The following is a 13044-nucleotide window of genomic DNA, read 5'->3' as shown; positions in this document are numbered from 1 at the left end:
TGCTATACAAATTTAATGACTCATATCCAATCCGACCCGTATTGTTGCAACACTTCAATATTTAATCATATTTAGGAAAATTCGTTTCTTATATATTTTTGAAAAAATATATTCCTAAAAATTTTCTTGTCCTTTTTCTTTCTCTTTTTTAAATTTCTTTTCTTTTCTTTTCCCTTTTCCTTCTTTCTTTGCTAGTCGCCGGGTCTCGGCCACGACCGACAGCTCGGCAACCAGCCCCAAACACGGTCGATTCCAGAGAGCTCGAAGCTCGCTAGATCTTAAATGAGATAAATAGGTTTTGTGAATATTTTAAAAAAATTCAATTTTTTTACTATTTAATGATTTCATTGTTACATTAATTTTTTTCTTTTCTTATATTTTTTTTCTTATTAATTTTTTTCTTTTCATCTTGACCATGGCCTTGGGAAATCGTTCTTGAACAAGCCCATGTTCTTGCTCAAGGCAGTCACTTGAGCGTTCATCGAACCCCCACCGAACAACTGCTAGTCTAGGGACACCGGCCGCGTTACGTCAAGTGGGGAGAGGTTGCTGTCGCCTCCCGAGCTGGGGAAATTGGCCTTTAAAGACGTGGCAAATGATAAGCTTATGTCCTTCTCGCCGTAGAGCCGGGCTCGGAACGTCACGCACCCGACATGGCCTATGGTGTGGGATCCTAAAGTCCTACATGAGAACCATTCTAGTTTTCTGATTATGTTCCTCGGGACAAAAAAATATGATAATCCTATTTGGTAATGTAAATGATTGTAATTTTGATTTTGTCATCAGAATCAATTTTAGAGAATCGAAATCGGTTTTAGAGCAAAATCCAGAACAAAAAAAAAGTTGATTCCGGAAAAAAAGAATCACTTTTGATAATCACAAAACAGAATGAAGTCTCACATCTCTCATTTTTCCCTTCAGTTCTCTTGTTACTTTTCCCTCAACCTAATAAAAATAAAATAAAATAAAACAAAAAAATTCGAAAAAATTGGAAAATTTTTAAAAAATCAAAAAAATTTAGAAAATAACTAAAAATAGAAGAAGCTTAGATTAGGCTATTTTGACCTCATTTTCAAGCCTAAATTTTCTAGATTTCATAGATTTCACTTTTCTGCAAAAAATTTAGCAAAAAATGAGGGCATCCAACATGCGAATGATAACATATATACTCGTAGCTATGCGTCACAAAATGTGACCATCCGAACGTGAAGCCGGAGCCAAACGCATACTTGGATTTAGGACAGAAGCTGCAAAATGATAGTGAAGGACTTGTACTTCGTATGAAGAAGGATAATTTGTTTTTCTTTTTTGTCAGTGGATTATTTGGTTATTCGGTTGCTTTGTTTGTATGTGTTTTGGACAACGTAAAATTTAAAGAAAAAATGAGTTCCTAATATGGGAACTGTTATATGCTTCAATCGAACTTCAAATACCATGTATTAAAATTTGTGTTTCATTTATGACATGCTAAAAAATATATATTTTAAATTATTTTAGTGTGCAATGGAAATTAGTCTTCAATTTAGGATGAAATTTTACAAAGTAACTACATAGTTATTTGACTTAAATGAAAAAATTAGGAAGAGAAATAGTTTTTTAAAACAGAAATTTTGTACAGTTATCAAATACGTTTTTATTCCATAAACAGAAATTTTGGACAGCTATCAAATGCGTTATAATTCTCTAAAACTCATCCAGGAGCAGAGTCAGAAAAAGTCATTTTAATCAGAATCAATTTTCTTGAACATAATGGTTACCATGCTCAGCCTAAGAGTGCCATCATTTCTTTTGGCCGTGAAGCCTTTGCAGGAGAAAGAGGTGATGAGGGTGCTGAGATTAGGAGTTGGAGCTAGGAGGTTGGCATTAACAGCGTTTAGGCTCGCCGTGGTCGAATCTCTTCTTCCTAGTTGAACTTCCCAACTCCGTCCACCCAATTTAAGATCAAAATAATTGAATCCACAAAAGTTTAGGATATCAATAGTGAAATTATGTTCCAAGAAATCTCGAGGATTGTGCACTTACTTCGACAACGGAGTCCCTAGGAACAACGGCTAAGATGTCGGCACACAACATGAGTACGAGGCACAATTTCTCCACTTCTGACTTGATGGCATTGATCACATCAAATCCCCTTACAGAGTTCACGTTGGGAAATGCCATCTCCTCCCCGGTAAAGTTCGTGTTGTCTTCTAGCAGAACCGATGCTTCGCATGATGTTATTTTACGTGCAAGCTTTTAGTTCATTCCTAACCCATATAGGAATCGTCAGGAAATAAATGTATTTTCTTACCTCATAAGTTCACTATTTAGATGATCCGTTCTGGTTAACTGAAATGTTGATCTTCTTTCCTTTTCTTTTCTTTTCTGACAGGGATGCGAATTAACATGCAACACATGCACAAAAGAATGAAATGGACGCGAAGTGAAAAACATAGAGCAGAGTGAGAAAGCGAATGAGACTTAGCATTGACGAAGCAATCATAGAAGTGAAGACGGAGCAAGGATGCTCCCATACGAGACCTATTGGCCACCGCCGATTTCACTGCGGATCTAATTGTCTCGAGTGCTTCCCGGCACTTTCCCGTGTAGTAATTATCCTTGTGGACAATTGCACCGAGGCGGATCTCGAGGCGGTCAAGAAAACGAAGAAAACGAAGCAGATTTTCTGGGCTGCAGTAGAAGCCATGACTGAAGGACTAACGGTTTGGGTTATTCACGAACTTCAGCATGCGGTATCTATAGGACGATTATAGTACTTCCTGCATCTTTGTAGGGTTTCTAGAATTGGTTTTGGAGGTTAACGCACGCTGTGTGGACCAAAAAAAAAAAAAAAAAGTTTAAATTAAAAAAGAAGAAACAATAAGGGCGAGCAAATGTTATTCGTGGCCCGAGACAAATGACATCCTTGAGATTAAGGTAATGCCTAGGTTCCCCATCATACTCCTTATCATGTATTCTCGTACAGCAAGATCAAAGTAACTATAATTAAAAGGCAGACAAATTATCTCTCTCTATCTCCCTCTTAATTAATGTTGCTTAATTGGATATTCTACGGAGCCAGCTGTTTAATTAAAACAAACTTAGAAAATTTCAGTGACTTCCCAAACGTGGGTTACCAATTCTCTGACTCTTCCTGCATCAACTTTTCTTGCATCTTCGCTGTTAAGAGTTGGGCAAGGAAGTTTGGAGTTCAAACACTGTCAATTAAAACGAGACCATAATAGTCTACATTTGCTCTTGGAGAAGAAGTGTTTCAGGGACACAAGGGCTATTTTTTAGACTTGAAACTTCCTCCATGAGCGAGTTGATCTCCTTACTTTGCTTTTTACATGACCATCACTGTGCGACCATGTGGATCGGTTGGCTAAAAACTCCTTTTTAAAATCGTGCCAAAAGCTTAACTCTTTTTAGTGGTCTTTGTCCCTAGGAGTTACTAGCCTGACAGTCGGACAATGCAGGCGATTATTTCTGACCGCACGATCTCCCAATCAATGAGTGTCTTATGCAAAGCACGCGATGATAGTGTGTGAATCTATGGTTGAGATTGCAATGTTGATGACAGTACTGTCAGGAAACCATTTTTCGAAAAAAAAAAAATTATGGCGTACGCGTTTTCTTGAGCAAAGCCCGATGTGTCCATGTAGATAGAATTTTACATTACTACATAGAGTGATTGGGGACCACTTACTTTGTGAGGATTTTAAATCTTTTTTTCTTTTTTAGATTCTAAAACTCTTATTATGCAAGAGTTGTACCCGTGGACCGACATGTTAAACATTGGATTTTGATGTATAAATTGTATTTTTACGTATACAGCTGCTCCGGACAATATAGTTTTACTAATAACTTTTATCTATATTGGTTACTCAAAAATTCATAATAAAACCGGAGTGCTGCATATGTATAGGACCTAGGAGGCGTTAAGACTAAGATGAACCCATGCCCACATCCATAATCAAGGAGTTAACTTTTGCAACGTGATAAATGGAGTGGTGATGGACATGTTTGGTGTATACAATGAAGATGGAGTCTTGTGATGGACATATTTTGCGAGGAAATCCAACACAACTAGTTTATCTACAACATCTGAATCTCTTGGTCAAAATCAAGAAGAAGAAGAAGAAGAAACTACAAGTTATTTTCCGGTGATTTCACAAGCCATGCACATGTCTGGACCAGGACCAGAGGCCTAAACCCTGCAATTCCAAGAGGGCCGGACGGTGAACGAGAAGTGGTTTCCCCCATTGGTGAATCCCAGTCCCACACCGACAAAAGCAAGATGTAGAGATCATTCGAAAGACTATGCAATGTGGTTGGCTACTACTTGTGGATATCAGGCAACTGCGTGGTGTGCACAGAGCAAACTATTCTTTCCCCTTTTACTAGAGAATACCGTGTGCACGCCGATGCTCAGCAGCACACGCCACCCTTTGGAAGGCTCTCGCCTATACTGGCCTAGTGGCCTGAGCCTCTACTAACGATATGAGTGTCAAGGGTCATATAAGTGTTTAAAAAGTTCATCTAACTTCATTAAGAACAGATACATGAGCTTAGGAACAGACAGATGAGCTTAATAGACACCGAACTCCTTAACTGCATCTGCTGCCGTGAGAGGATGGAGAAATGGTAGCAAATGGTCGGAACCTACAAAGTGTGGTAAGCATGATGCAGATTCTAGACCAGTCAGTCCATCAGCAGCCATATTAACTTCATATTTCGAGTGGCCTCGGCCAAAAAGGTATGTAGATGTAACTGCAGAGACTAAGGAGGATGAATTGGGGCTAACATGATGCCCATCAATGGAAAAATTATCCAAATATTGTTTTTACATAGCTTACCCATTAATAATAAGGATAGAAGGTTTCTAAAAATTTGACATGTTTGACGAATTGATTATATCTGGGAATCAGCTTTAGAATTGTGAAGATGAACTACTATGCCCTAACTTGAAGCAGAATCCTTGTAAGCGAGGCTTCTGTGTTGAAATTCATTTCAAGGCCAGTATAGTACAAGTACGGTACCAATAGATAGCCTCAACAATTATACCACTAAAATCGTGTACAAGCGATGATATTGCTTAAATTTGCATTCAATTTCTACAATCACACAAGACTAGATTCCGCAATCTCATTATGATCCTTGTAGGTGTAACTACTATAAATTGTTGGAGCGCTCGAGGAAAATGAGAATGTTTCAAGTTCTAGCTCAGTCTCAACATCATCAATTGGAGTCTCCCTCGGATACAAAAGTGGTTTTGGGGGAAGTTGTAATTTATCCATCTCTCCTTCTAGCATGTTAAGTACTCGGCTCATTGACGGTCGATCATGAGGGCTCAATTGTATGCACCAAAGAGCAACAATTATCATCTTCCTCGTTGTCTCTCTCTCCTCTTCTATGGCATTTACCATCTCAACCTCGTTTTCTTTGCTGAGTTGATCATAAACCCACAAAGGAAAATAAATTTCACTTGAAGCCTTTGCGTTTGCATTTAAATTCCTCCTTCTACCGGCCATTTCCATTAACATCATCCCAAAACTATAAACATCGGCTTTGTAAGAAACACCACCAATGTCCTTATAGAATAGCTCTGGCGCCATATATCCCAAAGTTCCTCTTGCTGCGGTCAATGTTACTATACTGTGACCGGTGGGATAAAGTCTTGCAAGTCCAAAATCAGAAACTTTGGGAGTGAAACTATGGTCAAGAAGAATGTTGTGAGGCTTGATGTCAAAGTGTAGAATTTGCATGTCACATCCCCGATGCAGATACTCTATCCCTCTAGCTATGCCAAGAGAGATCTCATACATTTTCTTATAATCAAGAGAAGTATCACCATCTTTATGCAAAATGTGCTTATCCAAAGATCCATTGGGCATGAAATCATAGACAAGAGCTTGTTTGGAGTAATCGAAGCAAAATCCAACAAGATGCACCACATTAACGTGGTGGATCCTTCCTATTGTGGCCACTTCGCTTATAAAATCTTGGCCATTAGATTTCGGGTTGTTCAAAATCTTAACTGCAACTTCATCGCCACTCCTAAGTACTCCTCTATACACGGAACCAAATCCCCCTTCACCTAACTTGTGTTTGAAATTTTTTGTGATCTTCTTGATATCTGAGTAAGAGTACCTTATGGGCAAAAAGTTGTTGTGAGCTTGAAGAAATTCTTCCACGTTTGCGTCCATTGCTTGATGCCTTCTCATCCACTTATAGATTAGAAGTACGAATACACATGGAGCTCCGAATATGAACTTTGCTGCCAAGAAGTGAACTGTGTAGAAAATTGCCTTATTGATTAGTGCAAAGCATAGTCATTTTTGTTTTAAAGAACATACAAAGAAATAATCCATACCAAAGACAAAGCCGACGTCAGGAACTGTATTCAATGCAACATTTAGCGCCCTACCCCAGGAAGAATTGTCTACAGAAAGCAAGAGATTAATTAAGACATGTAATCAAAACTAGCTGAGCAATGAATGAAAAATACTTTTAAGGAAAGAAGTAACATTATCCTGATTAACTTTAAAAAATCGAGATGTGCAATGTTGACTTCAAACGAACTTAGTTTGAGTGTGTTCTATATTGCAAGTTTCAACTGTCATTGCGTGAACAGGAATAAAACACATCACGACATGATTGCGATCCTCCTTTTTCTCGAGAACGACGATTTTTTTTTTTTTTTCACAGTGAACCAATTTGTCTGCATGTCATCTTAATCCCCTCGAGTCCGGTTTTTACCGAATCGCGATGGTTGGGAGTTCTACAAACTTCACTTGCATCTGTTACTTTGATATTCACACCAGCCAGTCACAGTAGCTCGCTTTATGGCAAAAGAGCTATAGCTAGAGCCAAATATTACCATACTGATCAGGGTAAAGTACTTCGATGGAAAGGCATACTTACAGTAGTAGTAGGAAATGCATTTTTTCCCACCGTATCGAAAGCCTAAGAAGCAAAACTGAAATGTTTTCTTCCGCGGCAGCACCCAGTATGATAGATTAAACCCGTCGGCCATCGCACTGTGGATGTCCTTGTAGGAGATATTTTCCGGGGGCGATGCTCCTGTTTCATCCCATAAAAACAAATACTTTGCTGCAAATATTGACGTGATTATGGTGCAAGAATCCTCAATATCGGATGGCATCGCTTCGAGGAAGGCGTATGTGTAGTACCCGTTTGAAGATGTACATGGTTCAGTGTCTATATATGAAGGGGACATCACTTGCTTTGAGCAAGACAGAATGGTCACCGTGCGAAATGAATAACTCCCGGAGTACGGTTCACTTCCATCGGCTCCACTGAAATTAGAGTATGTTAACGGGTGGAGAGGAAGGGAGGAACAGTTGCTCTTTTGCAGCCCGACATCAACCACTTCCAAATACCCCTCAATGGAACCCCTGTAACTGCTGAGGCGTACTATCCTTCTCACGTGATATTGGCCAGCATACAGTGACAGCACCGTGCGGTTATCTTCACATGCCAGCTCAAACCTCGAGTCGCCGCAGCCTTTCGGGTCGTCCTTCAATCGAAAGGGATAGCTAATGTTACCGACCTCACCGCACGCCGAAGGGGCGCACGGGCGATGGTTCTGGGCATAGCAACGAATCCCACCTTGTATTACCAGAAGGAGGAGCAGTAGGAAAGGCTCCATTTGGTACCTGATGTTCAAGACTATTTTGTGCAATGGCGAGGCTGGATAGGAAAGGGGATACATTTAGAGAGACGTATCCTGATTGAAGTTGATTAGTTGGAGTCGTCTTTGGAAAAGTCCAAGTCAAAGCAAATGACCCAGAGACGCGCAAGTCAAGAAAGTGGAGCGCGGACAAGGCCTTTATTTTCCTCTCACCATGTTTATGATCGATTGGTTTTGGACACCGACAACGCCCGCGTTTACATATTCATAATTGATATTCTGATATTAAAAAAAAAGGAAAATATTAAAATTTTGCCACGTCAGCGCCGGCCAGCCAAATGGGACTGAATTGACATAAAAAAATATTTAAGATTAAATTGACACAATTTGAATAAATTTAGGACTTTTTCGGTAATTTTTCTTCATAACTTGTAATCCACGATTCAAAAAAGTGAGTGGAGAAAGTCTTCTCCAATTAGGATTTGTGGAAAATTAAGCTAGTTACAGTGATACATTTTACCAATGAGCTAGTGGAATGGATTTGTTCTTCTTTAAAAGCGTGACTAGTGAGTGTTTGGTTTATTTAAATTGTAATCAAATTCTAAAATTTTTAAAAGGTTCAGGTAAATTCCAAAAGCACCCTCAACAAACAACTCAACAGTGAGTAGTGGTTTTATTTTACACAAACCTTGTTTTTTTTTTCCTCGAACAAATTGTTCGTATTTATGTTATCTATTTCCCTTAGAGTGAAAAGTTGAAATTATGTTTGACTTTCTTTTCTATACTCGTTATCTTTTCATTTCCAAAAAAAAAAAAACACAACTTAATTTCCTTTTTCACCTGTACAGAAAAACAAGCTCCTAATAAATAATAATGATCACCTTCAGGATTCAATTAGCTAGTAGATTGAAACGACTGTATAATTACGTATTGGTCTTAACGAGTAGGGAACACGCCCATTTCAAAACAACTTTCATTGGATTTATCACCTCCATTGACATCACAGCGAGTTAGTGCTCAAGCATGGCAATGAGAGCGAGCTCGAGCTCGTATCCTAGTCGCGCTTGAGCACGACACACACACACACACACACATAGAAACCAGTTCTAGAGACAGAGTAGTGGCTTGGTGAATGGTGACTAGTCAGCCTTGATGATGCTTGGCGTTCACTCAGCCACAGCAACGATCCGGCAGCCATGAAGGATTGCCGGTGGCCACGAGCGTGTAGTGTGGACCAGTGTCTTCTGGAGATAGACTCGACGTATAAGATGGCGTCGGTGCTTATGGACAAGGAGGGGCCAAATGAAACAGAGAAAAGAAGCAAAGTACTAGGAAACATTACGCAACTGATCTCTTGTTGCTCCTTCATTCGCAACTACGCTTTTGACTCGGTAAGTTAGCAACTTTTAAGGCTTTCTCTGAATCGATAAATCTATAATTCAACGGTCTTCGGGAACTGCCGGTCCAACAAGGATGAGTCGAAAGTGACGACACCGGCTGTTTTTCTTGATGGGTGACCAATTCCAGCAGTTGCTTTGAAAATAATTGCCCCCCACTAGTTGTCTAGGGATGAATTATATGATGGAGATGGTCAGTTGGGGGCCATCGGTCATTGAAATGTTCAAGTCAGCCAATTAACCCACTGTTAAGTTACGAAATGTGAATTGTGTGGACCAACTAAAGGTTCCATCATTGAAAATTATGCAGAGATTTGACATTACCCGTAATATATGGGAAAGTATAGACGTAAATTCGTAGTCATTCTGTTGGAAGGATAGGTGAAGAGCATAAGCCAGATGACGGAAGTTGGCGCGGGGAGGCTAGAAATTGCAAAATCATAAACTTGTATGTCTAATGATTCAACATGCCGATGTAAAACGATTTTTCTTTGCTCACAACCTAGGTATTCCCTGGTTGTGTTTTTTTTTTTTTTGGTCCAAATTCCCTGGTTGTGTTTAACGTGCTTGTTTAGGATGTTTGGATATTCTAAAATCCAGTATTTTCAATTCTCTCAGCTACACCGTTGGTTATTTCGCTCAATGGGGCAAGTGGGGATTGTCCTGGTTGCACTAACTTAGCATAGTCAAAAGCTATTTCAAACGGGATTGACATTATTGACTGTCCTGTTGAAATGTTGAATGATGAAATTCCATTTTGCTTGAGCTCCATAAATCTTATAGGTAGGGTTGCGACCTAAAATTCGAAAACTCCAGGCTAATGGATTATCGGGTTAATTATTTGCTAATCTAATTCGGACTCTCCCGAGTCCATACCAAATCACAAGTTATGATTCCAAATAATTGACATGCAAAGATATTTGAATTGGAGTCGCCACTAATCATTTTTGTTAGGTTGATTAGAAACCTAAGTAAATTAGCGAGAGAACTAAATTACTCCTATGAACTAGAGATTCTACGTCCGGGAACTTGATTACGCTAGATTACCCTAACGCTCTTTCGGTACCATTTCATTTCATGAAAAAGAATTTTGTCAAGCAACATTAATTAATTTTAACTTAAGCCACTAGCAAAGGTTATCATGCGGGTGCATAATCAATTAACATAACAACCGGAAGACAATGGTTTGCAAGGAGCATGCGCCACAGAATCCATTGTTTCTTTTTTTAATTATTGTTTTTTTACGAATGCGTATGATGTATGAATTTTGTGCTAAATGATGCAATGTCATGATGCAAATGCAAGCCTAAGCTAGATGACATGCAAATTAAATTGAACTAATGTACATGTGATGTGACAATCTAATTAAATCAACTACATGGCTCACGAATCAATTGAAGACCTAAACATGCAAATTCTATATGATCTAAACCTAGCATGCAAATGACATAGGAAGCTTGTTTTAATTTTGTATTTTTTGGATTAATGAATGACCCCAAAAAAAAAAATGCCTAAAGATAATTATCTTACATATTTTAGGGTTCAAGTTTTCCTAATCCCTAATCTATTAAAGATAAATTAGACATGAAAATCTACTCAAATATGCGGATTCTATCCTAGAATGCAAATCTACATTAACTCATTCTAAACTTAAATTAAATGTGCAAATAACTACATGATCTTAATTTAAGGTTGCAACTTTATCTAAAATGCGATGCAATATCTTTTAGAATTTTAAATGTCATGCAAGTGAATATTCAATCTAAAGATATTATGCCAATCAAATCAATTGGATATATCAACTGATTTTTGAAAACATTTCACAAATATTTGAGCCAAATCTTTAATTAGTAATCCTACGATTAACGATCGAACTCAAATCCTTGCTCGTATGACAAGTTGCGAATTAGGAAAAAAAAATTTCCTAATCAAATCTGCATGGTTAGATAGGCAATGTTCTAAGAGATGCAAAATATTTCATGCTAAGCTAAAATATGCAAAAATATGCAACAAATCACAAAGCAGGGAAGTAAATATTGCAATTGATAAAGATCACAATTTTTACCTTGAATTTGAGATGAGCTTTCCAAGCTTGGATCGGATCAAATCAGCTTGGTGAGGACTCGCTTACGACAGGGACTCCTTAGGCGTGGGGCTGGTCTCACGACTAAATGACGAATTCGGTAAGAGTCGGGACCCACTCAATTGAGCAATAAGAACTACTTCGGTGCATGTTGATAAACCCAAGCAATTCGTCAGTGAGGAACTCGGATTGGACGGGCTTCTCAATGCAATATCATACTTGTGGCCGAGGTATCACGGCAGCAACTTCATGGACATTTGTGGATGTCTGACCAAATCCTCTTTTCAATTTTTTGAGCATCCACACGTCAGATGCAAGGAGCCATAATGGATCAAGATTAGGCCAAACACAATGAACTTCTCGTGTGTGCAGAGAAAGACCGCCAAGAATGGTGATGGAGAGCAATCCGAGAAAAGTTCTCGATCACAATTTTTGCTTCCTAATTTCTAAGGTGAGTTTTTGATTTTTCAGAGTGAGAATCTGATACCCCTTTTCTGCTGTCCGATCACCAGTCAAAGACCTCTGACTTTTCTACTGTGTCATACTCTCTCTTTCTCACCCTCTCACCCTTTTTTACGAAGCCCCCTCAAAATCCTTCTCGCTTTTATGTGGACGTACTGTGAAGCTCTCTCTCTCTCTGCTCCCTTTTCCCTCACTGGGTGAAGCGCTCTCTCTCTCTGCTCACCCCTTTTCTGCTCTAAACGCAGAAATTTAATGACTAACAAAAGATAGTCAAAATTTAGACGTCAATAGATAGCAGTAACGTTGCAACAACACAATTTCGCGACCTTATGACAACAGCTCCAAAGATTCAGTCGAGGACTGGAGGTGGGCGGAGATGGAGCCGCGGGCGGTGAGCTTGGCGAACGCCACCACGTCCGCAGCGGTCAGGGGCGAGGCTTGGCGACGTGCCGGTTCCAGTAGCGGACAAGGTACGCCTTGGGAGTGAACGGACTGGCATCGACGGCTGGGGCGGCGGAAGCAACCCGCATTGGGCCTGGGCGAGCTTGGCTCGCGCTGAAAAACGAAAGCAAGAGGAGGAGGAGGAGGAGGAGGGGAGACATGGCGTCTGAGCTCGAAATCGGGGACTGGGTCAGGGAGAGAGTTGGCGGCTTTGTCGGGTTATTTGAGCCCTTGTTATTTATTTATATGTGGGAAATCTCTGTTGGGATATATCTTCTGTAGCTATAGAGATTATTCATAATCTTCGACAAAGAATATTTCCTAATTTCTGTGGATATCGGTAATGTGTCAGGATTGTTTTGCTATTGTATATCTTGGTATATTTTTATTAATTTTTTTTAAATTTATTTCTATTAAAAATTAATTTTAGCATTTTTTAAAATATTTTATTTTTAATTTTTTTCTTTTAATTTTTTATTTTCTTAAAAAATAATTTTGTTTCAATTCTTTTATTTTTCTGGCCGCCCGCGACCAACGGCAGCTTGAACAGTTTTTTCATTTTTCTAAATTTTTCTAAATTTTTATATTTTAAAAACATATATTTTATTTTTATTTTTCCGGCCGCAAATAGCGGCGGTGACCGGCCAAACGGCGACTTGAATAGTTTTTGCATTTTTCTAATTTTATTTTTCTTTTTTTACTTATAGAAATTAAAAAATAAAAAATATAAGCTAATATATTTGAGGCCCATTGACCCAAGCCAAGCCCAACCCAAGTAAACATATAAAATAGAAAATATAAAATATAAGCTAACAGAATTGAGGCACATTTACAAGTGGTGTTTGGGTTGCTGCAGGCCACGGGCCAAAAATGAGTCGAAAATGGGTTCAATTGTGTGATTATTTTTGACCCATCTGATTCAACTTTAACTTTTTTGGATCCATTTTTACTTGGCCCGTTAAAAACTTAGGACCATAGACAACCCATTTTCACTCGGCCCTTCAAGGCAGGACGTGCAAGAGAAC

The 13044-nt window shown here is 38.9% G+C and overlaps 2 protein-coding genes and 1 non-coding gene across 3 annotated transcripts in view; 1 reads left to right on the top strand and 2 right to left on the bottom strand.

Moving 5' to 3' along the window:
- Positions 1 to 13044, bottom strand: part of LOC115746805 — a 959385-nt gene that overhangs the window by 495631 nt on the left and 450710 nt on the right. The gene's annotated exons all lie outside the window — the stretch shown is intronic.
- LOC115746937 lies at positions 4340 to 4457 on the top strand. Its single transcript, XR_004016090.1, has one exon. It is a non-coding gene; the product is annotated as a U5 spliceosomal RNA (small nuclear RNA).
- Positions 4965 to 7381, bottom strand: LOC115746829 (rust resistance kinase Lr10-like). Its single transcript, XM_030682750.2, has 3 exons — positions 6907 to 7381; positions 6356 to 6424; positions 4965 to 6274 (listed from the first exon to the last, which is right to left on the bottom strand). The coding sequence occupies exons 1-3, from the start codon at positions 7220 to 7222 to the stop codon at positions 5103 to 5105; spliced, it is 1557 nt and encodes a 518-aa protein (XP_030538610.2). The 5' UTR covers positions 7223 to 7381; the 3' UTR covers positions 4965 to 5102.

The sequence above is a fragment of the Rhodamnia argentea genome, chromosome 7, assembly GCF_020921035.1.
Source record: "Rhodamnia argentea isolate NSW1041297 chromosome 7, ASM2092103v1, whole genome shotgun sequence".
Classification (NCBI taxonomy): Eukaryota; Viridiplantae; Streptophyta; class Magnoliopsida; order Myrtales; family Myrtaceae; genus Rhodamnia; species Rhodamnia argentea.
This window is presented reverse-complemented; position numbering and strand designations above follow the sequence as displayed.

What these genes read in the sequence shown, in the direction of transcription:
- LOC115746829 (XM_030682750.2), bottom strand. Translation starts at nt 7,222, where the DNA reads ATGTCCCCTTCATATATAGACACTGAACCATGTACATCTTCAAACGGG. An exon ending in ATGCATTTCCTACTACTACT is followed by an intron (nt 6,425 to 6,906) that starts GTAAGTATGCCT and finishes TGCTTTCTGTAG; the next exon opens with ACAATTCTTCCTGGGGTAGG. An exon ending in TGACGTCGGCTTTGTCTTTG is followed by an intron (nt 6,275 to 6,355) that starts GTATGGATTATT and finishes TTTTCTACACAG; the next exon opens with TTCACTTCTTGGCAGCAAAG.